We start from the raw sequence: 27,606 nt of genomic DNA, 5'->3' as shown, positions 1-27,606 counted from the left end.
TAGCCAATCAGATTTTGAGCCCTGGGGGATGGGGCCCGGGTAGAGCAGTTCCTGGTATAGTTAAATGAGGGTAAATGTCTAAGCAGAAATGCAGTCGGAAGGGAGCAGCCCAAGCCCGTCTACAGATGAGTAAAAAGACCGCCCTCCAAACACAGAATGGAGACACGCATGGCAAGAGAGAATACGAAGCGCTCACACAGCCCCAGGGAGACACGGTGCAGGGTGCTGTTAGACCTGCCTGCTTCTTAAAAAATCAAATTCCCCCATATCCTTTCATCAACCTAAATTGAATGCTGTTATTCCTCAAACCTACCAGGCACACTGACGCCACAGGACCTTGGCACTTGCTCCTTGGCCCGTGAATTGTCCTCTTCCCTGTGACTTACATGACTCACTTCACCTCCTTCGTGTCTTTGCTCAAATATCTCCTTTTCAGGCCTTTCCAAGCACCTTATTTGAAACTGAACATCTAAACAATCCCACACACGCACACACGCAGGCACACACACGCGCACACACACACACCGTGTATCTTATCTCTTGCCCTGCTTTATTTTTTCTGCTTAGCACTTCTCACCATCTTATTTACTACAATTGGATGTATTTATCCTACTTATGGTCTGTTTCCACCATCAGAATGTAAGCCCTCTGCAGGAAGGGATTTTTGTCTATTTCCTGCTGTATCCTCAGCACCTGCTGGGCACATAGTAGCTACTCAATAAATAGTTGTTGAATGAATGAATGACGGCACTCCAGTATTCAACCCCTGCCCACCTGTCGAGGTACATCTCTCACCTCTGTCCTCCTTACCTTCTGTGCCAATGCATATTTGACAACTGGGTCGTTCAGACTTCTACTTTGCCTGTGGTCTGCTCTCCTCTTCCTCCTGGCCAGATCCCAAGGCTTTTAAGGCTCACACTGGACTCTCAGAGTCTCTTGTCTGTCTCCACGACTGCTCTGAGAGCCCCTTTGGACAGGAACCATGTGTTATTTTGTCTTTTTTTTTTTTAACATTTAATTTTTTATTTGACAGAGACAGCGAGAGAGGGAACACAAGCAAGGGGGGTGCGAGAGGGAGAAACAGGCCCCCTGCTGAGCAGGGAGCCCGATGCGGGGCTCGATCCCGGGACCCTGAGATCATGACCTGAGCTGAAGGCAGACACTTAGCGGCTGAGCCACCCAGGTGCCCCTATTTTGTCTTTTTAACACATTGGCACCTAGCAGGTGCTCAATACGTATTTAATGAGTAAATAATAATATTTGCACTTACTGAGTGCTTTCTGTGCTCAGTGTTCTCATGCTTCATCTGGACAACAACTTGTGGTAGGGTATCACTACTAACCCCATTTTTATGGACAAATTATGGGAGGGTCAGAGAAGTTAAAAGTGTGGCAAAGGGCAGACGGGAATTGAAACTCTGTTCTCCGGGACTCTGGACTCCCATCTTCCCCCTGCTCCCTCCGGCCCCCCCAGGAGCAAGTCCCATGTCTTTCTGAGCCTGAGTTTCATATGACAAAGTCGGGTGACTGGATTGATGGATACCATTCCACTCTGACCTGCTGGGAGCGTTGCCTCCTCTAGGGCCAAACTCAAGCCAATTTCAGTTTCCAAACCTCAAAGGGAAACTAAGAGCTGAGAATCGAAACTGATAGCAAAAAGATTAGGCTGGGAGCCAAGTTTGTTAAGGTGGCTCCAGAACTCCCAGCTGGACTCAGTGTCCCTCAGTGCCCCTGCCGCGGCAAAGGGTCTCCAAGAGGAGGACCCCAGGTCAGCCCAGCCACTTCCTGGGATCCTCTCCACTCTGGCCCCTTTCCCCCGCAGGGTGCCGGCGGTCAGCTGAGGAGGACCCCTTTAAAGAAGTGGGTGTGCAGGGAGCTGGGTAGGCTGGGTGCGCTATATATCTGTGCAGCAGGGGTCCTCTGGCTCAGAGGTGGCCCTGACCATGGAGCTGTATGCCACCCCTGCCTCCAGGCTGGACTCCTTCGTGGCTCAGTGGCTGCAGCCCCACCGCAAGCAGAAAGAAGAGGTCCTGGAGGCTGTGTGGACCGTGCAACAATTCCTGAGGGAAGAGTGTTTTGAAGGGGATTGTGGACTGGACCAGGAGGTGCGGGCTGTAAAGGTACTCAAGGTGAGATTGGTCCCCTCCATCCACAGAGCAGGGCTGGGCAACAGGCAGCATGAGAGTCCTCGTCCCAGAGGATGCTGGGGACCTCTTGCCCCGTTATCTTTTTTTTTTTTTTTTAAGATTTTATTTATTTATTCGACAGAGATAGAGACAGCCAGCGAGAGAGGGAACCCAAGCAGGGGAGTGGGAGAGGAAGAAGCAGGCTCTCAGCAGAGGAGCCTGACGTGGGGCTCGACCAGAATGCCGGGATCACGCCCTGAGCCGAAGGCAGACGCCCAACCGCTGTGCCACCCAGGCGCCCCTTGCCCCGTTATCTTTAACCCGTCCAGCTGACACGTCAGGGCACCCCACCTAGCTGCCTGCGCCCTACGCTAGTGCTGCCCTGAGCAGAACAAGTCTGGTAAGGAAACTCATGGTAATAGTTTACTTTTCTGGGATGCACTAGCCCAACCCCTTAACACACCCTAGCTCTAATTCATGCACCCTGTGAGGTAGGCACTATTATTTTTCCATTTTACAGATGAGCAAAATGGAGGTTCAGAGCCTTAAGATTCATAATGACCAGATGCATTGCAAGGTCTCTGATTGGATCCTGGTGTGAATAGACCATCCATAAAATACAGTCTGGGGACAAGTAGGGAAATTTTAATATGGCCTGGATATTAGATTAGAAGGCAGTCATTGTTGATTTTGCAGGGTAATCGTGTTGTGGTTTTGGGGGAAGATGCTCTCTTTGGTTGGATACAAATGCTAATATATTCAGAGACAAAGTCCCTTGGTATCTGTAATTACTCTAACGTGGTTTTGATGAAGCAAATGTGACAAGGAGTTTCAACTTGTTGAATCTAACCGGCTGGGTATATGAGTGCTCATTGGATTCTCTTCCTATTTTTCTATGTTTTAAGTTTTTGATTAGAAGAAGTTTTCTATAATGGAAGCTCAGAGAGGTAAGGTGACTTGCCCAAGGTCACACAGCTAGTGGTGGAGCTGGGATTTGAACCAGGCTCTATTCCGCAGCCAGAGCTCTAGGCCGCCCCCACTGATTTTCCCCCACGCCCTTCCTTTAGCCACTTCTTGTCCTAGCTAGAGTCAAAATTCAAGAGGGTCAAAGCTAGAAGGCCCTGGAGAATCAGACAGACTCAGCCAACCCTTTGTTTAAACATTAAGGAAACTGAAGCACAGAGAGGATGAGAGATGTCCCAAGTTCACATCAAGCTAGTGGCAAAGGCAGGACTAGAATTAGGGTGCCTGACTCCTAGCCCAGGGCTCTAGTTCTCTCTCCAGGGGCAGCCAACTCAGGGAAGAATTTAGAAATCTCAGGTGCCCAGCCCTTGCTTAACACCCACTCCCAGCACCCAGAGCCTGAGGCCATAGGATCTAGACAGACTAGGGTTTGACTCTTGGCTTCTTTCCTGCCTGGTCATGTGATCTTAGATTGCTCTTAACGTCTCAGACCGTCTGTGCCATCATCATCATCGTTTCCTCGTTCCGCAAAAGCCTTGTCAATGTAGGCTAAAAGATTGGCACATGGTAAATACACCAAAGCAAAAGCCTTGTTATAAATTCTTGCTCTGAGTCCAGCAGACCCTCCCAGCCCACCCCACCCCTGACAATCCTGAGGGTAAAGTGGATGAAAAAAGGGAAGTCTGGAGACGGAAGGATGCTCCCAACAGAATGAGTTTCGATGGCAGGAAGTGGTATTTACCCAGCCTTCAAATTCTGCCTGCAGACCATAGCCACTTCCTCCCTTGCCAAAACCATAAAAAAAAAAGAGAGAGAGAGAGAGAGAGAACCCCCAAAGCAATGGTAGAGGAGAAATAATGCTTTATTCAGGCTCTAAACCCTCTTCCCACCCCTGCAAAAACCCAGTGAGCTGGGCTGGTTCACATGAATGAATGCTTATCCTTGAATGAGTTGGGTTTCAATATCTGCGCTGGAGCAAGTCGTGAAGCTTATTCTAGAATGTTCTTTCTTCTTCACCTGGGTCTTCACTGAAAGAGCCAGGAAGTCTAGGCATAGCTTTCAGTGTGCCCTTTGTTCACGCACAGGGTTCCATCCCCAGCCCTGCCAAATGGGACACAAATGTTGGGTCTCAATGAAGGTGCAGAAAGAGAATGCAAAAGGAAGAGGGAAGAAAAGATGGCGGACTTTTCCTCCTCAGAACTAGGGCCTGGCTCAGAGACTTGGGGCATGGGAAAGACCCTTTATCTGACTATGACTAGGACTCCTGGCTATGAAAACACTGCCTCAGCTTTCTCATCTGTACACTGGGGACAATAACACTAGTCCCCACCTCAGTCAGTGGGTGTCAGGATTAAAAAAAGGGCCTTCCATGGTGCCAGACACCGTGAGTGTTCAACCCGTGATGGTTGGATTATAATCAATCCATAGTGATTCCACCTGCCAGGAGAGGCAGCCCCCCACCCCACCCCGAGGTCTGAGGCATCGCTAGCAATTCCATCTCCCAACCTGGGCTGAGAAAGACAGGAGCCCAGAGAGTTGCAGGGCTTTTTGTACCAGAGACGGGAGGGGCTGGGGAGCAGGTCTGGACTCTCAGAGCATCAGATAGGCCTCTTCCAAATCATCCAGCTCAAGCTCCTTCCATCCAGATGGGGAAACTGAATCGCAGGCAGAGAAGGGATGATCTAAGTCAACAAGACAAAGAAGAGGACGAGAGACACGTGGTTGACTGCCTGCATGCCAGGCACATGGCAAGCTCCCTCCCACTGCCGGCACACCTTATGTTATCCAATCCTCCCAAGAACCCAGTGACGCACGTTCCATGGTTACTGTCATTTTGCAGATGAGGAATTAGGATTCACAATTAGGGACCACAGCTGAGAAACAAGGGTAGGGGTCAGGGTCAGAGTCAGGCTGCCCCGTGACTCTTATCCACCAGGCAATCCTGCCCCCCACTTTTTAATGTCATGAAATGACTCAGATGCCCGGAATGCTCAGAATACTCTGTGGAGTAGGCATCTTGGTGGCCTCTTGGAGGAGGCATCACTGTGCAAGTGAGAACACCCCGTCTCAGAAGCAATACAATGTCATAAATATGCAGCTTGGGCGCTGGAGTCAGGCTGCCTGGGTTCAAACCCAGGCTCTGCTGTGTACAGTGTGTGACCCTGGGGGAGTGACTTCTTCTCTTGAAATCTCAGTGTTCTCCCCTGTAAAGAGGAGATATTGGTACCACCACCCCCCCGGGTTGTGGGGAGTATCGGATGGGCCAATTCACGTAAAGAGCATCAGGGATTGCCTGGTACAGGCCGTGGCAGGTGACGGGGGGCTCTGTGTTCTGCAGGTCGGCTCCTTCGGGAATGGCACAGCGCTCAGAAACACCTTGGAGGTGGAACTGGTGGCATTCCTGAGCTGTTTCCACAGTTTCCAGCAAGAGGCCAAGCACCACCAGGCCATTCTGAGTCTGATATGGAAAAAGTTGTGGTGTTGCCGGGATCTGCTGGCCCTCGGGCTCGAGGACGTGGAAATCGTCCAGGGAGTCCCCAATGCTGTCGTCTTCACCATCCAGACCAGGCGGACTGCAGAGCCCATCACTGTCACCATCGTGCCTGCCTACAGGGCCCTGGGTAAGGGAAGGAGAAGCCCATCGGACTCACACACTTGCCATCCCAGGGAGACATGAACCCCCTCACCTCTCATTTACGGCCACATGCAGACACCTGCATTCATCCGTTCAACCTACGTCCAGAGCCAGGGGCTTGGCAACCACAGGACACGGGACTGGCCCAACTTGGGCTGTTGTGTCGCTCAGTGTGGGAAACCCTTATCAAAGAGTCGCGTGGATACATATATGATTGCAAGAGGAGATGAGACCGGCAGAGGGGAAGGTGTTAGAAGCAGAAACTGGGGTGCTTCTGTGGCATTTATCAGGTGTGCCGGGGCCTGTCATGGTTTGAGCTTTTCCAGAAGCAGACCCTGAGACAAGGGTGTGAGGATAAGCAGTCCCAGGAAATGCTGAGAGGGAAGCAGGGGAGAGGGACAGGGAAGGGAGGACGAGTCACAAGTTCCTGCCCCTGGAGAACTCTAGGTGACAGCCCGGAGTTGGAATGGGATGTTTATTCCCCAACTTCCCATCACCCTTGGCTGAGGGCTGCTTCCTGGGACCACGAACTCCCCAGCACTTCTGGTCTGTCCTCAGGCAGAGTGCTCAGTGTTTGTAGTAAACAGTACCAGCTACGACCCCAGACAGCCAGGCTTCACCTTCTGCCAGCTCCTCTTACCTAGAATGGCTGCCAGGGTCTCCCTGGTGGAGAAGCGTGGCACAGAAGCACATCCTTCAGCAAATGCACTTGAGGAGTCCAGCTCTCTTATCTGGACCTAGTTCTCGTTTCCCGTGTCAGGAGGTTGGACTCAATCACTGAGAAAGAAATCCCAAACAGACATTAAGGGCAACTGGGGTGCTGGGGACCTCGAGCGAGGACAACAGTCCTTGAGTGGCCTGGGGAATGGCAAGCCCACCTTTGGTTCTCCAGAAGGACAATCAAGCAAGGCAAACCTTGATTCTCATAGGCATCGAGGTGTCTGTCCGCCCCCCCCCCCCCCCCGCCGACTACTTATCAACCTGGGGCTTCCTAAATCCCTGCTCTCTACCTTTGCTCCCTCCCATCCCAGGGCCTTCTGTTTCCAACTCTCAGCCACATCCTGAGGTCTATGTGAGTCTGATTGAGGCCCACGGTTACCCTGGAAATTTCTCCCCATCCTTCAGCGAGCTGCAGAGAAACTTCGTGAAACATCAGCCAACCAAGCTGAAAAGCCTCCTCCGGCTAGTAAAGCACTGGTACCTTGAGGTGAGGGGGTCGCCGGGATGGGGCCGCGAGGCGGCGCTGGCGGAAAGCGGGGAAGAGAAGGCGGGGGCCTGATTTTGCCATTCCAGAGACCTGCATCCAGGGGGATGGTAGTGGGGGAGGGGCGGAAATGCTAATCTTTTAAACTGTAAGGTGAAATAGTGGAGAAAGTGGAAGAGGAGGAAAAGAAGGAAGGAGAAAAGTAAGGAATATACAATATTTCCCAGGACACAAGTGCTTGTAACACCGCAGTTTCGGTCTATACCGGCTAGCGTTGAGTACATTGAGTTCTCCCGGCGTAGTTAACGTCAGCTGGTTAAGGACTAACATGAAGAAAGGTTCCATTAATTGCACCCACACCAGTTTCCCCCACAAATTGCTGCGTTCCTATCACAATCGTTACCAAGTGAATATATCCGTAACAGCTAATTTGCTTGAGGATTCTCTCTTGCTCTCCCTCAACTACTCCCCCCACCTCTGTCTCTCTGTCTCTCTTTCTTTCTCTAAAATAAATAAATAAATCTTTAAAACAAAATCAGAAAATGTCCAAGGTTAGTAAGTTTACAGTTACTGTGTTTATGGTGGGGAAAGCAGCCCTTTTCTTCTTCCACGATTATCCTATCAACCGAGGTTGCAATATATCTTCAGACATCAGTATTGCCAAAGCCAAGAATAAAACTGGTTTTGTTGGTAAGTCGGTCACTTACAGGAAATGATGCGAGGTTTCGTGGCTTTGGAGAACTAGAAGTCCACGGAATGATCCCTTTGCTTGTTCTGTCTAAGAGCACAAAGTGTTTTCTTCCTACCTATGCGCGTTTTTTTTTTTTTTTGTAATGTCCACAGGACAGTATATCAGCTTTGCTTCTAGAATCCTCCCTTCTGTTTTTGTTCAAGCCTCCTCGTTAAAACAAGGATTTGATCACATATGTTTTCTCTCTCTTTTTTCTTTTTTTTAAAAAGATTTATTTATTTGTTAGAGATAGCGCTTGCACATGGTGGAGGGGCAAAGGGAAAGAATCTCAAGCCGATTCCCCATTGAGCGTGGAGCCCTCTGTGGGGCTCAGTCTCACGACCCTGAGATCACAACCTGAGCCAAAATCAAGAGTCAGCCACTTAACCGGCTGACCTACACAGGTGCCCCTAGAAAGATTCTTTAGACAAGAAGTGACTGGTATCAGTTAAGATACTTCCTTTTGCAAGTAAGAGAAAAACCATCTCAAACTGACTTAAACGATAAGGATACTTATCAGCTCATGTGTGAACACCCGTAGCAGTGGGAAGGGGGCTTCAGGCACTGTTTCATAGGGTCTCCAGGCCTGCTTCTCTATAATACCCTCAGGTTCTCTGTCTCTCTGGCACCTTGGACTTCAGTCTGGTTTAACCTCATGATGGCAAAATGGCCACAGCTATTCCTGCCCTCACATCCACACACAGGCAATTTCTCTTTCAGCCACCAAACCGAAGAACTGGGCTTCACTCACACTGAGACACCTTACATCATGAGCTTCTCTTGAAACAATCACTTAGCAAGGAGAATAGGTTTATGCCGAGGACCCTGTTGGGTCAGGATCCCCACCCTGGAGTTGAGGGGCGTGGTTATCCCATCCAAACATCACTGGCTACTACACAAGGGAGAAGAAAGAAATGCTTCCTAGAGCATTCTGTGTTCCCCACAGAATCTCAGCTATTGCCAAGTTCTGTAGGAACCTCCCACCCCTCTTTTTTTTCTATCAGCTAAGAAGACTTGTCTTTAAAAGAAACCTTTCAGAAGCCCAGTACAGTAAAAGAGAAACGAGCTGCTTAGTCTGGGATGTAGTGGCAGAGCCCAGTGTGCTCGCTCTTTGGGACACTTCTTCCTAAGTCCATTCCAGGAGTTACGTCAGGCATACTTAGTGGGGCACCTGCTGGCTCAGTTGGTGGAAGGTGCAATTCTTGATATCAGGGTTGTGGGTTGGAGCCCCACATTGGGTGAAGGGATTGCTTAAAAATAAAATCTTAAAAAAAAAAAAAAGGAATAGTTTGAAACCCACTGGACCAACTGAGCCCCTTAATTCTTAAACAGGGAAGCCACATAGGGCCAGAGGGAAAGCGACTGGCCAAGATTACACAGCCAGTAGGTGGCAGAGCTGAGACAAGAAGTTGGATTTTCCAGTTTCTGGTCCATCCAGAGCGATCTTGGGGTCTCTCCTGTCTCTTTCAACAGTACGTGAAAGCCAGGTGCCCCAGGGCTGCGCTGCCCCCTGACTATGCCCTCGAGCTGCTGACCATCTACGCCTGGGAAATGGGTACCCAGGAGGATGAGAGTTTCGGGCTGGACGAAGGCTTCACCACTGTGATGGAACTGCTCCGGGAGTATAAGTTCCTCTGCATCTATTGGACCAAGTACTACACGTTCCAGAACCCAGTCATCAAGGATTTCGTCAGAAAACAGCTCAAAAGAGACAGGTACTGGGCCCCCGCGTGTCCACCACACCTCAGAGAACAGAAAGAACAGAGGCAAAGGTGGGCTTTATCAAGCAGTAAAACCGCGCTGGCATCTCAAACCAACGCGGGACCCATCTCAGGTTGGCCGCCTTTCAGAACCACCGGGTGGGCTGAGCAGCTGTAAGCCGTCTCCTTGTACCTCAAGGAACCCCGTCCTACTGAGCACTCTTGCTTCCAAAAGACCCTTTTGGTGCATTCTAGCAACAGCACGGAAACGTGGAAAGAATCAGAGAGCCTGGGGCGCCTGGGTAGCGCAGTCCTTAAGCGTCTGCCTTCGGCTCAGGGCGTGGTCCCGGCATTCTGGGATCGAGTCCCACATGGGGCTCCTCCACTGGAAGCCTGCTTCTTCCTCTCCCGCTCCCCTGCTGTGTTCCCTCTCTCACTGGCTGTCTCTCTGTCACATAAAAAAAAAAAATCTTAAAAAAAAAAAGAATCAGAGAGCCAGGTTCCATCCCAGCTCTGCCTTTTTCTCTGTGAGCCTCAGCAACTCGTCTGTAAAGCAGGAGTAAGTGGTTGGCACAATGCAGGCTGTCGTAAGGGTCGGGGAATAGGTAAAGGGCCTACAGTATCTGGTCTATGGTAGATGCCGGGGAAATGTTCACTGTTGTAGTGCACGCAGCTCTGTGTAGCCCCAGCACCCATCCCCGACCCTGGATCGTCACCATTTATGTGAAGACTGGCTCAGCCTCCAGCAGTCAGCACTCGGGTCCCTTTGCCTGAGGGCTTTCAGCCTCCCCCAGTGGCCAGTGGAAGCTGGTGGATAAATACCGCAGCTCCCTCCCGTCTCAGGTGGAAGGACCCTCCCTGGGTCACGTGTGCTACATTGTTTCCCAGAGTCCCGACGGTGAGACTAACCTCCAGTTGCCAGCAGTGGTAATCACCTCAATACAAACCCTTCAGCGGTGTCCTTCCCTTCCGGTCTCACTCTCCCACTCCCTTACTGGTGCTTCCTGGCCCGTCCTTCCGAATCAACCACTGGCACTTAAATCCTTCTCTTGGGGTCCGCTTCTGGGGAAACCCAGCCTGAGACAACTCTTTAAGCTCTAGGTCAGCGCAAGCAATATCCCAAGAATGTCTGTTCCCTTTTATGAATGTTGGGCCTTTTTTTTTTTTTAAAACAAGGAAGAAAAACCCAGTCTCCTGATGAAAAGAGGATTAATTATAAGGATGCCCAGAAATTTGAGGTTAGAAAACTATCAGAACCTGAGGCAAACCTGTAGACACCCCCTTTCTCTGCCACTCCCTCTCACGGTCCCTCTGCTTCTCTCCCCACATCTGCCCTGCCCTCCTCTGACTTCCATTTGACGAGGGACCTCCATCATCCTTGGTCCAAACCCCAGAGGGAACCAATCTACTCATTGGATCCAGGCCCTACATGTCGGGCCACCAGGTGTGTCACTTTGGGTCAGGTGATCTTACCCAAAGGACAGCCTGGCACTGCTCCCTGTTTCAGGCAGGACTGTTTCAGGGATGGAGGGATGTTGGGAGTAGCAAGCATAGAACATGTAGTGTCCAGCACACTCCCATAGCATACTGTCACATTCTATCATAGATAAGGTCACAGCTCCCTCCCAACCCAGAAGTTCCTGGAGGCCAAGAGCCAGGTCTTAATCATGGGCTTGGCATCCACCACATATGGTCACCCCAACCAACCTAAGGACGCTGTTAGACCCCCTTCAAGCCAATATTCTTAAGTATTCATTCACCATTTATATAGAAGAGAGACACCTGATGGCAGCCCAACTTCTCCGTGGAAGCAGAGCAGAGGGTAAGAACACCCGTTCACTGGCTATAAGAACTCAGAGAAGTCTGTGCCTCAGTTTCCTCATCTGTGAAACCAGGACAACAACAACAGCAATAACAACAGCCTCTCCCAGGGCACCTGGGTGGCTCAGTCGGTTAAGCATCCGACTCTTGATTTCAGTTCAGGTCATGACCTCAGGGGCGTGAGATTGAGCCCTGCGACCAGTTGCATGTTCAGCAGGGAATCTGCTCTAGATTCTCTCCCTCTCCCTCTGCCCCTCCCCCCTGCTCGTGCACTCACTCTCTCTCTCTCTCTCAAATAAATAAATAAATATTTTTTAAAAAAGAAGAAGAAAGAAAGAAACCAATAGTTTCTCTCTCAGAATTGTTCTAGGGTTAGCCCAGTGGTGGGTAGTAAGGAGGGCACGTATTGCGTGGAGCACTGGGTGTTACACGCAAACAATGAATCATGGAACACTACAGCAAAAACTGATGGTGTACTGTATGCTGACTAACATAACATAATTTTTAAAATGAAAAAATAAAATGGTTTAATTCACATAGGGCTTGACCCAGTGCCTCAATAATTATCTGTAGTTGGTGGTGGTGGTGTTTCTATTACCCAAAGCAATTCAGCAGCCCTAGCCTCAGACTTAGGTATGTAGCCTGCTTAGCAAAACAAAAGCTCTGAACTTAAGAGGCCCACCTGCCTGAGCCCGGCCCTGTTATGGCTCCCGCATGCCTTTGGGGATCTCAACACTCCACACCCCGAAAAGGAATTCTTGGGAATATAATCATCCCCATTCTGTTCCTCTCCAGCAGTGTTCTCGAGCCTTCCTGGACCAATGGCCCCTGGGGCTCTGGACCCAGCACATGCTTAGTTGTGATTAGATGACTGCTTGAGCAGGCTGCTTTCTGGCTTGCCGGCCTCCAGCCCAGAAAGGGCCTGGAAACCCTCTCCCTGTGTTGCAGGCCCATCATCCTGGATCCAGCTGACCCCACCCACAATGTGGCGGAAGGGTACAGATGGGACATAGTCGCTCAGAGGGCCAGCCAGTGCCTGAAACAGAACTGTTGCTATGACAACAAGGAGAAGCCAGTCCCCAGCTGGAACGTGAAGGTAATGGCTCCTCTGTGGGGCTGTCAGGGGCTTGAAGCTCAAAAGGAGCTTACTGCATAGAATTTACTTACTTACCTTCTGTGTTGATGGAGCCAGCAAGGCTTTAGAGCCAGAGAGGCCGGGCTGCAGCACACAGCAGCTCTGGGAACTTGGGGGACATTTTTCAACCCTCTGAGCCTCAGATTGCTTCCTTTCAAACTCACGTTCTCCTTTTTCTTTCTCTTTCCCATAACCTACTGGAGAATCAGTCATGCTCCCCGATTACTGTGTACATGAGCTGAGGCCAGATAAGTGAATTCAGCCGCTGTTTTGTGCCAGCACTTGGGGTGGTGGGGACAACAGTGGTGCAGAAATGAAACGTGTCTCCTACTCTCAAAGAACTCACTGGATTTTGGCAGGAAGTAAGCCCGTGAAACAAACGTGCACAAAGCTGCTAGAAAGAAAAGAATCGCCAGGGAAGTTACTCAGGGAACAAAAAATGCTACATAATATTATTATGTAATGGCAAACCTACCTGTACAGGCAAAGATCATAATAATCAATTTTATTCTATTCCTATAGTACTTAATAACTTACCAAGCACTTGTCCCGGAACAAGTCTGTAAAATAGAGAGGTCCCGTATTTTTATTATCACTGTCTTGAACGTTATCACCCCCATTTTACAGATGAAGAAACCGAGGCTCAGAGAGGTTAAGTGAATTAAACAAGATCACACAGCTAAGAGCAGAGCCAGGATTTACACCCAGGCCAGGTCTTTGTGGGGCCCACCAACCAAGTGAGGCCCGCAGACAGACTGAAAAGTATATGCCTCTGGATTTTTCCTGAACATAAAAACCATTTTGCAATGTCTTGAAAAATCAGCAGATGTGGGAATTCTGGGCCTATATTCCTTCTGGAAAAGATCACCTACGGTCCAGGCCTCCCCAGCACCTTCCAGATGCTATTCTTCAGCCACCAGGGGCTCCCAGACCCTTGAGCATGACCTCAGGTGGTGGCGAAGAACAGACTTTGGAGTCTGACCGACCTTGGTTCAAATACCTGCTATGCGTCTCACTACCTGTGACGGTCAATAAGTCACTTAACCCTGCTCAGCCACGATTTCCTCATCTGTACAAAGGGATAATAGGAACCAACCTCATGGGGCTGCTGTGAGAATAAAATTCATTAAGAAGAGTGGGGCCAGTGCCCAGCAGAGGGCCTGGAAGGTGGTTGGTGCCACCCAAATGTGTTGGTGCTGTTGCTGCTGTTGGAAACTGGGACAGGTAAGGGGAACTTTTGCACATCAGGCAGCGGAGTGTGGAATTAACCCCCTCTCCCTCTTCTCTTCCTTCCAGAGGGCACGAGACATCCAAGTGACAGTGGGACAGTGGGGTTACTCAGACTTGATCTTTAGGGTGAACCCTTATGAGCCCATAAAGAAGGTTCAAGAGAAGATCTGGCAGAGCCGGAGTTCCTTGGGCCTGCAGCAACTGTCCTTCCAGGAGCCTGGTGGCAAGCGACAGTTCCTCAATACCCAATGCTCCCTGGCCTCTTACAGCATCTTCTCCAATATTCGCCTCTGTCTGATGGAGACCATCTCCAGCGAGATCCAGGTCTTTGTGAAGAATCCCGATGGGGGGAGCCACACCTATGCCCTTGACCCCAAAAGCTTCATCCTGGGCCTGAAGCAGCAAATTGAAGACAAGCAAGGGTTGCCCAGAAAGCAGCAGCAGCTGAAGTTCCAAGGTCAAGTCCTGCAGGATTGGTTGTCTTTGTGCAGCTATGGGATCCAGAACAGAGACACCCTTATCCTCTCCAAGAAGAAAGCTGAAAGGTTTCCTTTTCCTCCCAGCTAAGCTGGGACCCGGCATATCAACCACTTCTTACAGCTCTTGCCATGTCTTCACTAGCTTTGTAAATAGTTAGCCTAGCCCTGCCAGCGGGGGAATGAGGAGGGATGGGAGACACTTGATATACAATGGATAATGACTGGACCACATATGGCGATAGGTTTCTGACCCACACAGCCTCTGCAGTCCCCAGCCCGGGAAGCCAAACCACCACCTCCACAGCAATCAACCCCCAGTCGTCAGGACTTGGTCACTAACTGCCAGCTTCCCTAATTCCACCTCACTTCCAACTTAGAACCAACCAGAAAAAGCCAAAGAAACTCCCTAACCAAGCACAGAGGACGCCCTGCTTCTAGTTAGCCACCTATTGCTTCCCCATGCCAACAGCTTCCATCAGGATGTACCCGAAGCTTTCTCTTTTTTCCACTGTAAAGCTTTCACTGTCTTGGAGTCTCTGCCAGTTTGCAGTGGGCAGTGGCTGACTCCCTTGCAATAGGAAGCTGGGAATAAATAACCTTTGTTTATTTTCTTTTGGATGGCCTTCATTTCTTTCCACACGTGCTAATGCTGTCCTGGTGATTCTTTCTGAATCTTTTGAGCCTCCTAACTCTGGGAGGTGAGGATTGCAGGGAAACTGAGATGGAGGGAGGCAAAGTCCAGGACAGTGAGGATGACAAAGTGTAAATTCTCTCAACTCCTGATGCACACATACAAATAGTACATAATGGTCCAAGGACTTTAGGAAAAGAACAGTATCTCTATCATCAGAGGACTTCATGTGATCAGGTTCAAACTCCAATCACCCAATAAGAGTATCATTTCCCCCCCCCCTTTGCCCTGGTTCCTTTTTTTTTTTTTAAGATTTTATTTATTTATTTGACAGAGAGACAGCCAGTGAGAGAGACAGCCAGTGAGAGAGAGACAAGCAGGGGGAGTGGGAGAGGAAGAAGCAGGCTCCTAGCAGAGGAGCCTGATGTGGGGCTCGATCGCAGAATGCCGGGATCACGCCCTGAGCCGAAGGCAGACGCTTAACGACTCTGCCACCGAGGCGCCCCTGGTTCCTTTTTATTTTTTAAAAGATTTTATTTTATTTGAGAGAGAGAGCACCCTGCACGAGAGGTGGAAGAGCAGAGGGAGAGGGAGAAGCAGGTTCCCCCAGGGCAGGGAGCCTGAGGCCTGCAATCCCAGGACCCTGGGATCATGACCTGAGCCAAAGCAGATGCTTAACGGACTGAGCCACCCAGGCGCCCTCTTTTGGTTAATTTTTGTTGGACACAACAATCCGAGTTTTAACAAGTTCCGTGTGCTGTTTCTGATGCCTAGAAGAATTTGGAAATTACTGGAATAAATAGATAATATTTAAACTACACTGGATCAACGCCTAGGAACCAATGCTGGTTCTGTCATTAACTCCCTGTATGACCTTAGGCAATTCCTTCTCCTCTGTAGATCTCATTTTCCTCATCAAAAAAAGGATGGAGAAGTTCACGTCTTAGCCCTTTCTTTCTAGCTCTCACCTTTCAGGGTAGTTCGCAGCCGAGGACCGCCGGAGTCTGAGAACTACAGTCCCCACAATACCTTGCGGTTCTCTGCCCTCCTGCGGTTGTGGAGAAGGTTCGCTAGTAGACGCGCTCCCCACAATCCTTTGCGGTAGTTCAAGATGGCGGCGCCCAATAGCGCCTTGAGTGATTTGGAGAGCAGCAGCAGCAGCAGCGATGCGGAGGAGCTGGCACGGTGCCGGGAGGCGGCGATGCCGGCCTGGGGCTTGGAGCAGCGCCAGAGAGGGCCGGAGAAGCCAAGAGCCGGTAGGTGGCTGTGTTCTGGGAGTCTGGCGGAAAGGCGTGGGATCTTCCCCTGGGGTCTCGGAGAATGGAGGGTGTGACGGGGGCTCGACTTCTCTCCCTGAGTAAAGCTCCAGGGACTGGGTGGACTCAGATTCAAAGAGCGGTCAGGTGCAAGAGAGCGTTGTTGCGTTATCCCAGTCAGGGAAACTGAGGCACCTGAATGTCTCTTGACTCTGCTTCCTTTGGGTCCATCGTCACTGCGCACTTTGGCAGCCCGCCACCTCTCCGAGATGACTGCGACAGCCCCCCCTTACTGGATACCAGTCTCCAGTCGTACCCCGCGCCCAGCTCATTCTCAGACCTTGGGGTTGCCAGCGAGCTGAGTCCTACACGTGTCTGACCGTGACTTTGCTACCCTGAGAATAAATCCAAAGCTCTTCAACACAGGGATTCTTAGTCATGGGTAGAATCCAGAGGATCCGTGAATTTGGAGTCGGAAAAATATTTCATCTTTACTTTCATTAACCTGCACTTGAAATTTAGCATCCCTTTCTCTCATGCATCTGAGCAACAAACTACAGTCGTTTGGGCATACCTGTTACTTTGCCCTAACAAAATCGCAGATTTTCATATCCCATTACAGTCTTCGCATATGTATCAAAATATCATTTTACTCACAATAAAATGCTGGGAAAAAATAATTGACACTCATCCCTGCTTTAAAATTGCAGTCATGGGTAGATCTTACTTAACGTATTAGTGAAGAAGCACATATGGTAATGTTGCAGGGTTCTTGTCTCACAGAGTCAAAGAATGAATCTGGCAGACAAAGGGTGAAACAAAGTGAAGGTTTATTAAGGGAAGGTGAGAAGGGAAAGGAAAGCCTCTAGAGTGAGAGGCCTCAGGATTTTGTTGCCACTGAGGGCTTTTATTGGTAAATATCTTGTCTATAACATTTAGGACAAACAAGATGGATTTGTAAATATTATGAAAATGTCTATATTTAGAACAAACAAGATGGGTTTGTTTTGTTCCCTGTTCTCTGGTTAATATCTTGTCCATAACATTTCTCCACCTCTGGGATTTCTGTGAGCCTGGTTACGTAGCCCCCTGCATGAGCCTGGTCACATAGCCCCCCATGTGCCTCTCCCTACCCAGCCTCACCTGTCCCTTACTCGGTAATATGCCTTCTTGCTTGCTTGCTTGCTTTTTACTATTAATGATAACTGGATTTCTGTATCATTGGTTTTCTTTGTAATTGTATGTGTTGTGTTTTATGCATTTCAAACATTATTCTGAGGAGGGATCCAGGCTTTACCAGACTGCCAAAGCAGGCCATAGCAAAGCAAGGTTAAGAACCCCCACTTTTGTTTAAAAGGTCTTACAAGCCCTTTGGTAATCCGTTCCCTGCCTGCCTCTCCCTTCTTGCTGTCCTGCCACATTGCATGTCCCACAAGTAGGCTCCAAACCATATTATATCCTCTCATCTCTGGACACCGTAACTCAGCACTTTTCTCTTCAGGTTCTACATACAGGTCTGCCTTTCCAACTCCATCACTCACTAGCAAAGAGAATTTGGACAAGGCACTTGTAAAGCAAAAGTAATGGTAGTCCCCCTCCCCTCCCCAAGGTTGAGAAATAACTTAGATGATACATTTACAATGCTTGGCGCCTATCAAAGGCCCAATAAATGGCAGTAGTTATGTGACTGGTGTCTCTACTTGGGCTGCCTTCTCTCTCCTGCTTAACCCCTGCTTACCCTTTGATACAGCTGAGATACCACCTCTTCAGAAAACTTGGTTACGCGTCTTCACGGTGTCACCATCATACCTTGTGCAATTCCCTTCACAGATGGTGCTTCCTTTTCCCCTACAACTACTGCTTGTCTTTTTTCCTTTCATCCCTGCACCTCTAGCCCTTGTGGGTGAGTTAACCCTGGCCTGACTTGCTCCACAAATTATTTAAGTGAGAGGTTATGTGATGTGAACTTAACAAAGGCTGGGATCTGGCCTGTCCCTCCACCGTGGTATCCCAAGGGCCTAGCACGGGAAAATAGCTCGGGAAAATAGCTCTTATATGACAGAACTTGCCAGAAAGGCACTTCTCTGATGAATGAGGGACTGAGACTTCAAACAGATTTGCAGTCCAGTTGTTTCTGCCTTGATGGACGGAATGGGTTTCTCCGTGGCAGTAAAGGGAGTTCTTGGTATGACGTGCCAGCTCCGAAGCTGGCCCCAGACAAGTAAAATAATTTCTGAGAGCCACAGTTTCCCTGTGTGTAAAATGCCTGAGTCCTAGGATTGTTGTGAGTGTCAACCATGAACAGCTTTGACCAGCACATGAAGAGATGCGCATGGGAGAAGTGGCATCCAAGATATCAGCTTTACAACTCATTGTTTTTGTGAAATCGTAAACATGCTGATCAAAGTAGATGTCGCTGCCAATACTAAGCTGTTATTTATTGAGCACCTTCTGTGTGCCAGGAGAAATACTGAACACTTGACATACATTCTTGGGCCATTCTAATAATAATAGCCACCACGAGTTGAGCGTTTAGTGTGTGCCCTGTTCTTTTTTCTTTTTCTTTTTTTAAAGATTTTATTTATTTGAGAGAGAGGGAAGGAGGGAGTGGGGGAGGGGGAGTAGAGGGAGAGAGAAGCTCAAGCGGATTCCACACTGAGCCAACACAGAGCTCGATCTCACGACCCTGATATCATGACCTGAGCCAAAATCAAGAGTTGGAGCTTAACCGACTGAGCCACCCAGGCTCCCCTGTGTGCCCTGTTCTAAACACTTTGTATTTATTGTCTGGTTTAATTTTTCCAGCAGTACCATTCCAGCAGTTATTAGCCCCATTTTACAGATGAGAAAGTGGATGCTCAGAAAGGTCATCCAGCTTGTAGGTAGCAGAGCCAGGCATGAATCCAAGTCTTCCTGACTCTAAGGCCATGCTATCAACTGCTGTTCTGCCACTCCCCGCCACAGACAAGTGCCTATTGTGGGCAAAACTCCCACCCTTTGATCCGTGACCATGTGGAAATGTAGGTCACTGTATTATTAAGATTTTTTTTTTCTTGGAGAAAGAGAGAGAGTGTGCACATCCAAGTTGTGGGGGGCAGAGGGAGAGAGAGAATCTTAAGTAGGCTCTATGTCCAGTGCAGAGCCTGACGCCAGGCTCAATCTCACAACCCTGAGATTGTGACTTGAGCTGAAATTGAGTTGGACACTTAACCGACCGAGCCACCAGGCACCCCATAGGTGACTGTACTATTAACGTAACCCCTGATACAGCTCTTTAATCCAGCAATGAGGAACTGATCACGCATACCACAAACCGCTTATTTTGGGCAGTGTACACTTTGACTACTTCATGCAACATTTCTTTCACACCAAGGCAATACGCCGAGAGCTGGGGATGTAAAGATAACAAGAGGCGGACCATGGGCTCCAGCAGCTTACAAATCCTGGGAGGAGATAGATGTGCAAACCAAGTGTCCAAAACATTGTAAAACTTCACTGCGTCCCTACAAAACTCTGGGAAGTTGCTGGTCTTATCCCCATTTTATAGATGACAAAAACAAAGGCTCGGGGAGGTAGAATGACTTGCCCAGAGTCACAGTGGAAGAACGGGAACTTAACCCTGTTATCTGGGGCCTGGGGCCTGATAACTGTTTGCGCTCCAGGACTTCACCGGTCACTGTCCTTGCTCTATAGTCATGACAGAGGAAATACTCCTCCTCCTTGTGATTGTGTTCTCGGAAGGAAGCATTGGGTCCATCCCAGGCTTCCAGGTTCCCCAACCCCAGGAGCACCGGGCACTCTGCATTCTGTGCTGTGCTGCAGAGCACATTTGACACAGACCACAATGTGAACTGCGTGCTCTGGAGTCGTTCGAGACCTTGGGGTTCAGAGTTACCAAGTGATCATTTTGTCCAGTTGGCTCCCTAAATACAGAAGCACACTTTGTCCCGTTACTCAAAGACCTGAGAACCATCTTTTCATTCATCTCTCACACCATCCATCTAGTCCATCAGCAAAATCCTGCTGACTCCTTCAAAATACATGCATCCAGAGCCCTGTCACTTCTCCATGATTGCCGTGGCCCCCTCCTTCTGCGCTTGCCCCACTGTGGTCTGTGTCCACAGCACAGCCAGAGACATGCTGGAAAATCTCAAGTCCGTTTATGTCCCTCCTCTGTGCAGAATCCTCCAGTGGCTCCTCACCTCCCTCAAGGCCCAGGTCCTCACATTGGCCCTCCAGGCCCTTCCTGATCTGACCCTCATGAGGTCCCCATCTCTGCTGCTCCCCCAACTCACTGGGCTGCACCCACACCAGCCTCCTGGCTCGTTCTAAACTTCTGCCTCAGGGCCTTTGCAGGTGCTCTTCCCTCTACCTGGAAGACTCTTACCCAGGTATACACTTGACTCACTCCCTCGCCTCTCTGAGATCTCTGTTCACATGTCACCTATCAGTAAAGTCCTCCCTGCCCACCTTTGTAAAATGATCCCCCACCTAGACCCTCCCCCACATCCTTCCCCTGCTTTGTTTTCTTCCCCCTTATATTTATCATCATCTAATTTTATATTTTAATTGTGTGGTTTTTGTCATCCGTATCCACCAACTAGAATGGAAGCACTGTGAGGGCTGGGATCTATGTCTCAGTTGTTCAGCAACTGGAACACCACCTGGCTAATAGTAGAGCCTCAGGATTTGGTTGAGGGAATGACCACCAGGCCGGGCATCCCCAGCATCCTATGTAACTGAGCCACCTTCTCTCCTCCACAGCACTTAGCACACAGCCAGGCACATAGTAGGTGTGCAGTAAACACTGGAATCAAATACACGTAGACTTTCTCGTTCAGCATGGTGGTTAAGAGGGGGCTCTGGAGCCACGTGACCTGGGTCTTGCCATAACTCTGTCGCTTACTAGCTGCGTGACTCTGGCCAAGTTAGTTTATATCTCCTTGCCTCAGCTTCCTCTTCTGCAAAATGGATAATAACTCCTTTAACAGGGTTGTTGGGGGCACTCAGTGTGTTATACGTGTAACTCATGTCCGACGCCCAACAGACATTGTTGTCATTTCCTCTATAAATGCCTCGATTTTCCTTATTTCTACAGATGCAGGAAATAATCAGTGGCCAGCCACCCAGCCGAGCCTCAGGTACTGTGCACGTTGGGTTCAAGTTTAATTCACCCTTTTGACAAATAGTGATCCTCTGCTGTGTGCCAGCCACGAGGTTAGACCCTGGGATGCCGGGGTGAACGAGACCCATGGAGTCCCTGTGCTCTGAGGGAGCAGGTGCTGAGCTGGCAGGCAGTGAGGTCCTTTCATGTGTGTTGTAGGCGTAGGGTGGACGAACATGAACAAGACGGCAATGAACTTCAGACCACCCCCGAATTCCGAGCCCACGTAGCCAAGAAACTGGGAGCCCTGCTGGACAGGTAACCAAAGATGTACCTTCTCTTCTCCTGACTCCTTTAATACGAACAGGGGTGGCTAACATCGGCTGGGAGCTCAGGGTGTGCAGGCAGCCTGTGTGTGGGCAAGCACCTGGCATATGTCCCCTCATGGCATTGGTAACCAGCCCACCATACAGGTCCTATCATTGTCCTTATTCTGGAGATGAGGAAACAGGCTCCCTGGGAGAAGGAGTGTTTGCTGGAAGGCACGGGGTGTAAGGAGCAGGGCTGGGACTCAAACCCAAGTGTGTTTGGCCCTAAAGACCACACTCTTAACCACTGCATTATCTGCATTATCCTGCTACCATGAAAGTAAGAGGAACCCAAGAAGCAAGAGCTCATTCTCACTACGAGAGGGCTAGAGACAGCCAGAACTATTTTGGGGATACTTTCTTCATGCCCTGTGCTGTGCTAGTTCTCTTTCTTGCATTTGAGAGTATAATCTGTACAGATCCTGGTCGACATTCCTTAAGTAGCCTCCAAGTCCAAAGCATGGCTCTCAAAAGAAGGGGTCCAACAGCAAAGAAGTTGGGAAACACTGCAATTTATACACCCCATTGTGCCCTTAGACTTAGATTCCTAATAGTATATTCGAGGCTTTGAGAATCCTGCAGTCAAGAGACTGCTTGGCGCAGCAGTTTCCAAACTCAGTTGGCCACATGGCTTTGTTTCAGGGAAGACCGCTCAGTGCAGCATGGAACACATTTCAGGAAACAGTGGTCTACATCCATTCCTGATTGGCGGAGCCCCACCAGATTTTGAAAGGAAGATGAAGATGTTCAGGCCGTAGTCCTTCAATTTATCCAAAAGACAAACATGTCCTCCCGAAGTATACACCAGCCGCTGTCCTGAGACAGACAGAATGTTGGGCCAGACCTTTGCAGCCTGAGCCATCACAGCCTCAGTACCAGTCCCCAACTCGAGAATGTGGTGAACATGCTTTGGAAGGTCTAGTGGCATTTCAACAGGCGGGAGCCGTTTTTCTTCATGACCCTTTGGCTTCAGGCTGAACAAGGCCTGGCCGGCATTGCAGTGATCCGCGTCGGACGTTTCCCCAGGTGGAAACCCCGCAGGATACAGGCCAACCATGGTCAGCATATTCCCTGCGGTGTTCCTGTGTTTCTCTGAAAAGAGACTTAAATGATGCTCCAGTTGCTTCCTTGTGTTAGATGGAGGTTTCTCCGCCTTGGCACTCCGGACATCTTGGACTGGATCTTTCTTGCTTGTGGGGAGCCACCCTGTGCATTGTGGAACAGTGAGCAGCATCCCTGGCCTCTACCCACGACATCCTCATAGCATCCCCCCCAGCCACCCACCACCACCAGTCATGACAACCAAAAATGTCTCCAGATAGTGCCTAATGTCCCCCGCAGACTGACATTGAACCGCTGTGTCATATCCTCGGGTCGGAGTTAGGCACCTGGGCAGCGGCGGCTCGTGGCCTCTCCCTGCTCATCTCGATGGCAGTAACCGTCTCCTTCGTCATCACAGCTACTGTTTACTCAGCACCTGCTGTGGCCAAGCTCTATGCTAAGTGCTTGGTAACCACTATGTCATTTCATTCCGTGACAACTCTAAGATGTAGGGTTACTGTTCTCAGCGTGCAGGCGAGTAAGAGGCTCAGAGAGATGAAGTCACTTGCCAGAGGGGACATTGCAAGGAAGTGATGAAGCCAGGATTCAAAGCCACGTCTCTGGAGTGTAAATAAAGTCAGTGGGTTGTATTAATGTCCGTTTCCTGGTTGTGATCCTGGACTCTAGTTATGCACATGTTACCATAGGAAGGAAAGGGAAGGGCATATGGGATCTCTGTTTTATTTCTTACAGCTGCATGTCAACCCATAATTATCTCAAATTTTTTTAAAAATTAAGAAAAGAGGGGCACCTGGGTGGCTCAGTCGTTAAGAGTCTGCCTTCGGCTCAGGGCGTGATCCCAGAGTCCTGGGATCGAACCCCGCATCGGGCTCCCTGCTCCACTGGGAGCCTGCTTCTTCCTCTCCCACTCCCCCTACTTATGTTCCCTTTCTTCGCTGGCTGTCTCTCTCTCTCTCTCTGTCAAATAAATAAACAAAATCTTAAAAAAAAATAAATTAAGAAAAGAAACAAAAAACGGGTCTGCGCTGCTCTAGAAGCTGACCTCTGAACCAGCTCTCCAGAGCTGGTTTTATTTCCCTCTTCATGCTTGCTGCCAGGAAGTTCAACGCAAACCATGCGCCCTCTCTCCAGCAATTTCTGTACCTCGTAGCCTATCTTTCTTTGTTCTATTTGAAATCGCATTCATTTTGTTGTACTGTGGGTATCTTTAAAACTTCCTCAACACTTTCTGGAATGAAGTGGGGTTCAAACAAAGGAAGCACTGCCGTTCGCGCCGGGAGGGGCTGTTCGGCTTGTTATGGCTCTAGGTGTTACCATCCTTAATCGGGCGGGTGTGCTTGCTTCTGTAGCATTTAACATCATATGCCCCTGTCCCCTCCACTTAAAAAAAAATTGTTTTAACTTTTTCAAAATTTTTTTCTTGTTACCCCACGTCTCATCCTAAATCAACCATTTCCTCCTTCCGTAGCTCAATTACCATCTCCGAAGTCGTGAAGGAGCCAGCGAAGGCTGAGGTGCAGAAAGTCCCCGCGGAGGATGACGGTGAGCAGTCCCACTATTAATGCCCGGGGTGGTTTCATTACACACCTGATGTGTGTCTGGGGCCGGCAAACACAGTTTCAGTACACTCGCTGATCCACACAGCCCTCTCGGAGGCAGGCATGATGATGATACCCCCGCTTACAGGGGGAGCCGTAGGGGAAGCTGAGGCTCTGAGAAATGAAGTCTCTTGCCTGAAGCACCTTTGTATGTCGAAGCCCGAGCGGGGGCGTCTTACCGCCCCACTCCCCAGCCGACCCCGGGTGAGTCTGTCTGTCCCGTGCCCAGCCCACTTGCCACTGTGGAAGCTGCCTTAGGCAGAAGGTTCACTTGCTGGCTTTCAGTTCCCCCTCGGGCTTGTGGACCTGATGGGGCAGCTGGTGTCCCTGCAGGCCCCTGTCCCCTGGCTCCAGCAGGCATCACACCTGCCTCTCAACACACAAGGCATCTTTTTGTAGTCAGCCAACAGTGGTTCCTGGGTCCTCACCTCTGGACGCGGAGCTCCTTGAGGGCAGGGGCAGTGCAGTCTCGGCACCTGGGAGAAGGGGCCCGCCCCTGGCAGTGCTGACTCCACCGCTTTGGGTTTCAGGCTTCCGCCTCTTCTTCACATCCATCCCTGGAGGCTCTGAGAAGAAAGCTGCCCCCCAGCCTGGCCGAAAGCGATTACCTTCCAGCTCCAGGTGAGCTCTCACACCCTCTCCTCGTGTTCCCTCCTTTTTGCCCGTTGTCTGTGTTTGCCAGTCCCCTGGAATAGCCAAGCAGAATCTGATCAGACCCAGGCCAGGAAGGAGCCCTGTCAGGCAGCTCGAGAAATGGTGCCCTCGGTGGGAGGGGGAAAAGGTTCTGTTGGGCGCTGGCTTTGGATTGTTGCTGCATCTTGAGCACGTCTTGTGCCAGACACCTCATTCTTGGGGCGTCCCTGTGAGGCCTGGGCTCTGCTAAGATCCCCAGGTCTTAGATGAAGACACTGACGGTCAGAGAGGTGAATGTCACTTAATGAGGTCGCACAGCTGGGAAGCAAAGAAGCCAGGGTTGGAACCAAGGCCAGCCTCACTCCCAAGCCGGAGCTCTCTGGCCGCCTCCCGCTGTGGCCTCTTCCTGGTGGCTGTGACCGAGGGCAGTGAGAGGTGGCTCCGGGCCCCGTGCCCACTCCGTGCCCTCCCCTTGCAGCAGCGAGGACAGTGAGGAGGAGAGGCAGCGGTGCCGGGAGGCAGCTGTGTCGGCCTCCGACATCTTCCAGGAATCTGCCATCCACGGCCCTATCAGAGTGGATGGAGAGGCAAAGAAGAAGAAAAAGAAGTTGAAAAAGAAAGCCAAGAAGGAGGCCAGTGCCGACTTGGTCGCCGCCACCACCACCACCACAAGCGGGACCACAGTTGGGAAGCAGGAAAAGCAGTCACCCAAGCTCAATGGAGACCAGGCATCACTGGGGACCAAAAAGAAGAGAAGGAAGAAAAAAGCCAAGAAGACCAGTGAGGCTTCCCCATTCCCACCAACAAAGAGTGCAGTGGCCACACCTGCAAACTGATCCCCACCCACGGGCACAGGGCTCAGCTAGCCCCGAGGACAAGGTGCCCACGGGGGGCAAGGCATGTCCAAGCCCCACCTCCCTCTCCAAGTTCAAGGGCTTGGCTGGCAAGTCCATACTTGGCCCATGATTGGGTCTTGCCCAAGGGTCGGGACAAAGACGGCTGTAGGATGAGAAGCCTAATCAAGGCCTACCCATCCATGCTCCCATTGGGAACTGGGGCAGACCTGTCGTCCCAGAACATTCTATGGCCTCAGGAAAAAGGAGCTGTCCAGTTATTCAAGACTGTCGATCAAGTGGTAAAGCTTCTATCTTCCCGGTACTGTCTGAGGAGAGCGAGTGAAGGGAGAGCTTTACCTTCCCCTCCACCTTCTCAACCCGGAGTGGGAGACAACCTTAAGAAACTGAGGGAAGGGGTCGGCCCAGAAAGAGTTCTGTACTTCTGCCCCCAGGCCACACAGACTTGATGTGACATTGTCTGAAAAAGGAGAGAGATTCTATCCCCACCCCAGGTTTCCAGAATTTTTTCCCCCACATTTGTGAATATACCATGCACGATCATGTCTCTGAGCCAACCCGATTATTGAAAATAAATTGTTGAGAGACTCCAGACTTAACAAAGTGATTGGGGTACTGCCTCCTTACCAATGCTGACTCTTGATGAGACAGTTTAAATAAATACCACGTACGTAGAGTGTCCTCCTGCCTACACCCTAAGGTGTGTTCCTGCCCCCCAGCCTCGAGACTTGGGCAAGTATCACAGCACTTGTGCAGGAGTGTTCTGCAGGGAAGAGGAGAAGCTCAGGGCTAAGGTGAAATTCTGGCTCCACGGCCTTGCCTCCGAGGTCCAGCAGAGCAAGAAAGAGGTGGTACGTGAGTGTGTGTGCTGAGCCGTCGCCCCTCAGGCCCCTGGCCCACCGCCTCCCTCTGCGCACCCAATCCCACCTGGGCAGTGTGTGGACAAGCAAGAAGTTTCCAGTACTCATTTCCACTACTCCGTTGCTCATTTCCTTTACTAAAAGTTAAATAAATGTACAGGTTCGCCCTTAGCTGGCTGCAAGCTGCAGGGGGCGCTGGTTCTTCCCCGCCCCTTCCTCAATCCCAGGGTGGGAGCGGTCTTCAAGGCCAGGTGATCTGCAGCAGCCCCGGGGAGAGGAGGTCGTGGAGCCCTGGGTTTACACAGCTGCCTTGTCTCTCCTGGTGGCACTCGGGACCTCAGGCTCCTGGGTGTGGCTGTGAACTGCCTGGACCTTTCCCTCCTCCCTCTGGGCACCTCAGCTCTGCCACCTGCTCAGGCCTTGGTGCCTTCTGAACTCAGCAGCTTCTCCCCCAAACCAGGGAGGGGCTGCAGGGCCCCACAGGCCAGAGGCACTGTTGCCCGGAATCCTGACAGCACCAGGCACAGCCTCAAGGCTCCCACAGGGCAGGGATGACTTCCTAGCCCTGAGGGGGGCTTTCCCATAGAGGCAAGATGCCAGGCTGGCATGAGAAGGTGTGATACCCAGGGGAATGAACAGCCAAGAGAACCGGCCATCTAGGAGGCCAGGGAGAGGGGCGGCCCAGGACTAGGGAAGCTGGAGAGCCCTGTATGCCTTCACTGCTAGCTTGAGCCCTCCCAGGGGGCAGGCAACTGAGCTCCAGGCCCCGGCACAGAGTACCCACTTGGGGAAAGCTCATGTGATTGGGGGACAGGGGTTGGTACAAATGGGCACGTGGGTCTACAACTGGAAGGGGAGCAGGGGGGAGGGGACTGATTGGGACACAGGGCACAGAATGGGGCCGTGTTGACCCTGGGCCTCTCGGAGCTCAGTGAGTCACAGCTACACAGCCGTCCTGAGAAATGCAGTTCCCTTGGTTGTTCTGGGGCTCTCCACAGGCACGGGCTGAAGGCACCAGAGTCCAAAGACTGCTCCCTTCTGTTCCAAGTGACAGGACCGGCCCTGAGAATCAGGAACAGTCCCTCCTGTGTCTTGCTCTGCTTCCCAGCTCTCCACGATCCCCTCTTGTGCACTGAATCAGCCCTCCTGAGGTCAGGGAGCCTTGGAGTCCTTTCTGACGCTGACAGAGCAGGGTGGGGACCAAGGCACAGTTTTCCA

General features: G+C 50.6%; 2 protein-coding genes across 3 annotated transcripts; both read left to right on the top strand.

The window, feature by feature from the left end:
* The first annotated feature begins 74 nt into the window (after positions 1-74).
* On the top strand, positions 75-14,633 carry OASL (2'-5'-oligoadenylate synthetase like). Its single transcript, XM_011236796.3, has 8 exons — positions 75-222; positions 1,653-1,767; positions 1,972-2,128; positions 5,427-5,709; positions 6,755-6,930; positions 9,131-9,372; positions 12,127-12,274; positions 13,610-14,633. Exons 1-8 carry the CDS (start codon positions 75-77, stop codon positions 14,108-14,110), a joined length of 1,770 nt encoding a protein of 589 aa, XP_011235098.2. The 3' UTR covers positions 14,111-14,633.
* A 604-nt stretch (positions 14,634-15,237) lies between these two features.
* C12H12orf43 (chromosome 12 C12orf43 homolog) lies at positions 15,238-26,120 on the top strand. 2 transcript variants are annotated; one of them, XM_011236798.3, is made up of 6 exons: positions 15,238-15,909; positions 21,008-21,050; positions 21,233-21,331; positions 23,912-23,985; positions 24,572-24,662; positions 25,156-26,120. In XM_011236798.3, exons 1-6 carry the CDS (start codon positions 15,765-15,767, stop codon positions 25,508-25,510), a joined length of 807 nt encoding a protein of 268 aa, XP_011235100.1. In that variant the 5' UTR covers positions 15,238-15,764; the 3' UTR covers positions 25,511-26,120. The 2 variants fall into 2 exon arrangements, with proteins under 2 accessions (XP_011235100.1, XP_002928923.1); XM_002928877.4 differs by having other exon boundaries at positions 15,239-15,909; positions 25,153-26,120.
* Positions 26,121-27,606: the final 1,486 nt, after the last annotated feature.

Source organism: Ailuropoda melanoleuca, chromosome 12 (assembly GCF_002007445.2).
Source record: "Ailuropoda melanoleuca isolate Jingjing chromosome 12, ASM200744v2, whole genome shotgun sequence".
NCBI lineage: Eukaryota > Metazoa > Chordata > Mammalia > Carnivora > Ursidae > Ailuropoda > Ailuropoda melanoleuca.
The sequence above is the reverse complement of the archived record's forward strand: the minus strand, read 5'-3'. Positions and strand labels throughout refer to the sequence as shown.

What these genes read in the sequence shown, in the direction of transcription:
- OASL (XM_011236796.3), top strand. Translation starts at nt 75, where the DNA reads ATGTCTAAGCAGAAATGCAGTCGGAAGGGAGCAGCCCAAGCCCGTCTA. An exon ending in CCAGGGAGACACGGTGCAGG is followed by an intron (nt 223 to 1,652) that starts GTGCTGTTAGAC and finishes CGAAACTGATAG; the next exon opens with CAAAAAGATTAGGCTGGGAG. An exon ending in TCCCCAGCTGGAACGTGAAG is followed by an intron (nt 12,275 to 13,609) that starts GTAATGGCTCCT and finishes TCTTCCTTCCAG; the next exon opens with AGGGCACGAGACATCCAAGT.
- C12H12orf43 (XM_002928877.4), top strand. Translation starts at nt 15,765, where the DNA reads ATGGCGGCGCCCAATAGCGCCTTGAGTGATTTGGAGAGCAGCAGCAGC. An exon ending in GCCGGAGAAGCCAAGAGCCG is followed by an intron (nt 15,910 to 21,007) that starts GTAGGTGGCTGT and finishes TTATTTCTACAG; the next exon opens with ATGCAGGAAATAATCAGTGG. An exon ending in AGTCCCCGCGGAGGATGACG is followed by an intron (nt 23,986 to 24,571) that starts GTGAGCAGTCCC and finishes TTTGGGTTTCAG; the next exon opens with GCTTCCGCCTCTTCTTCACA.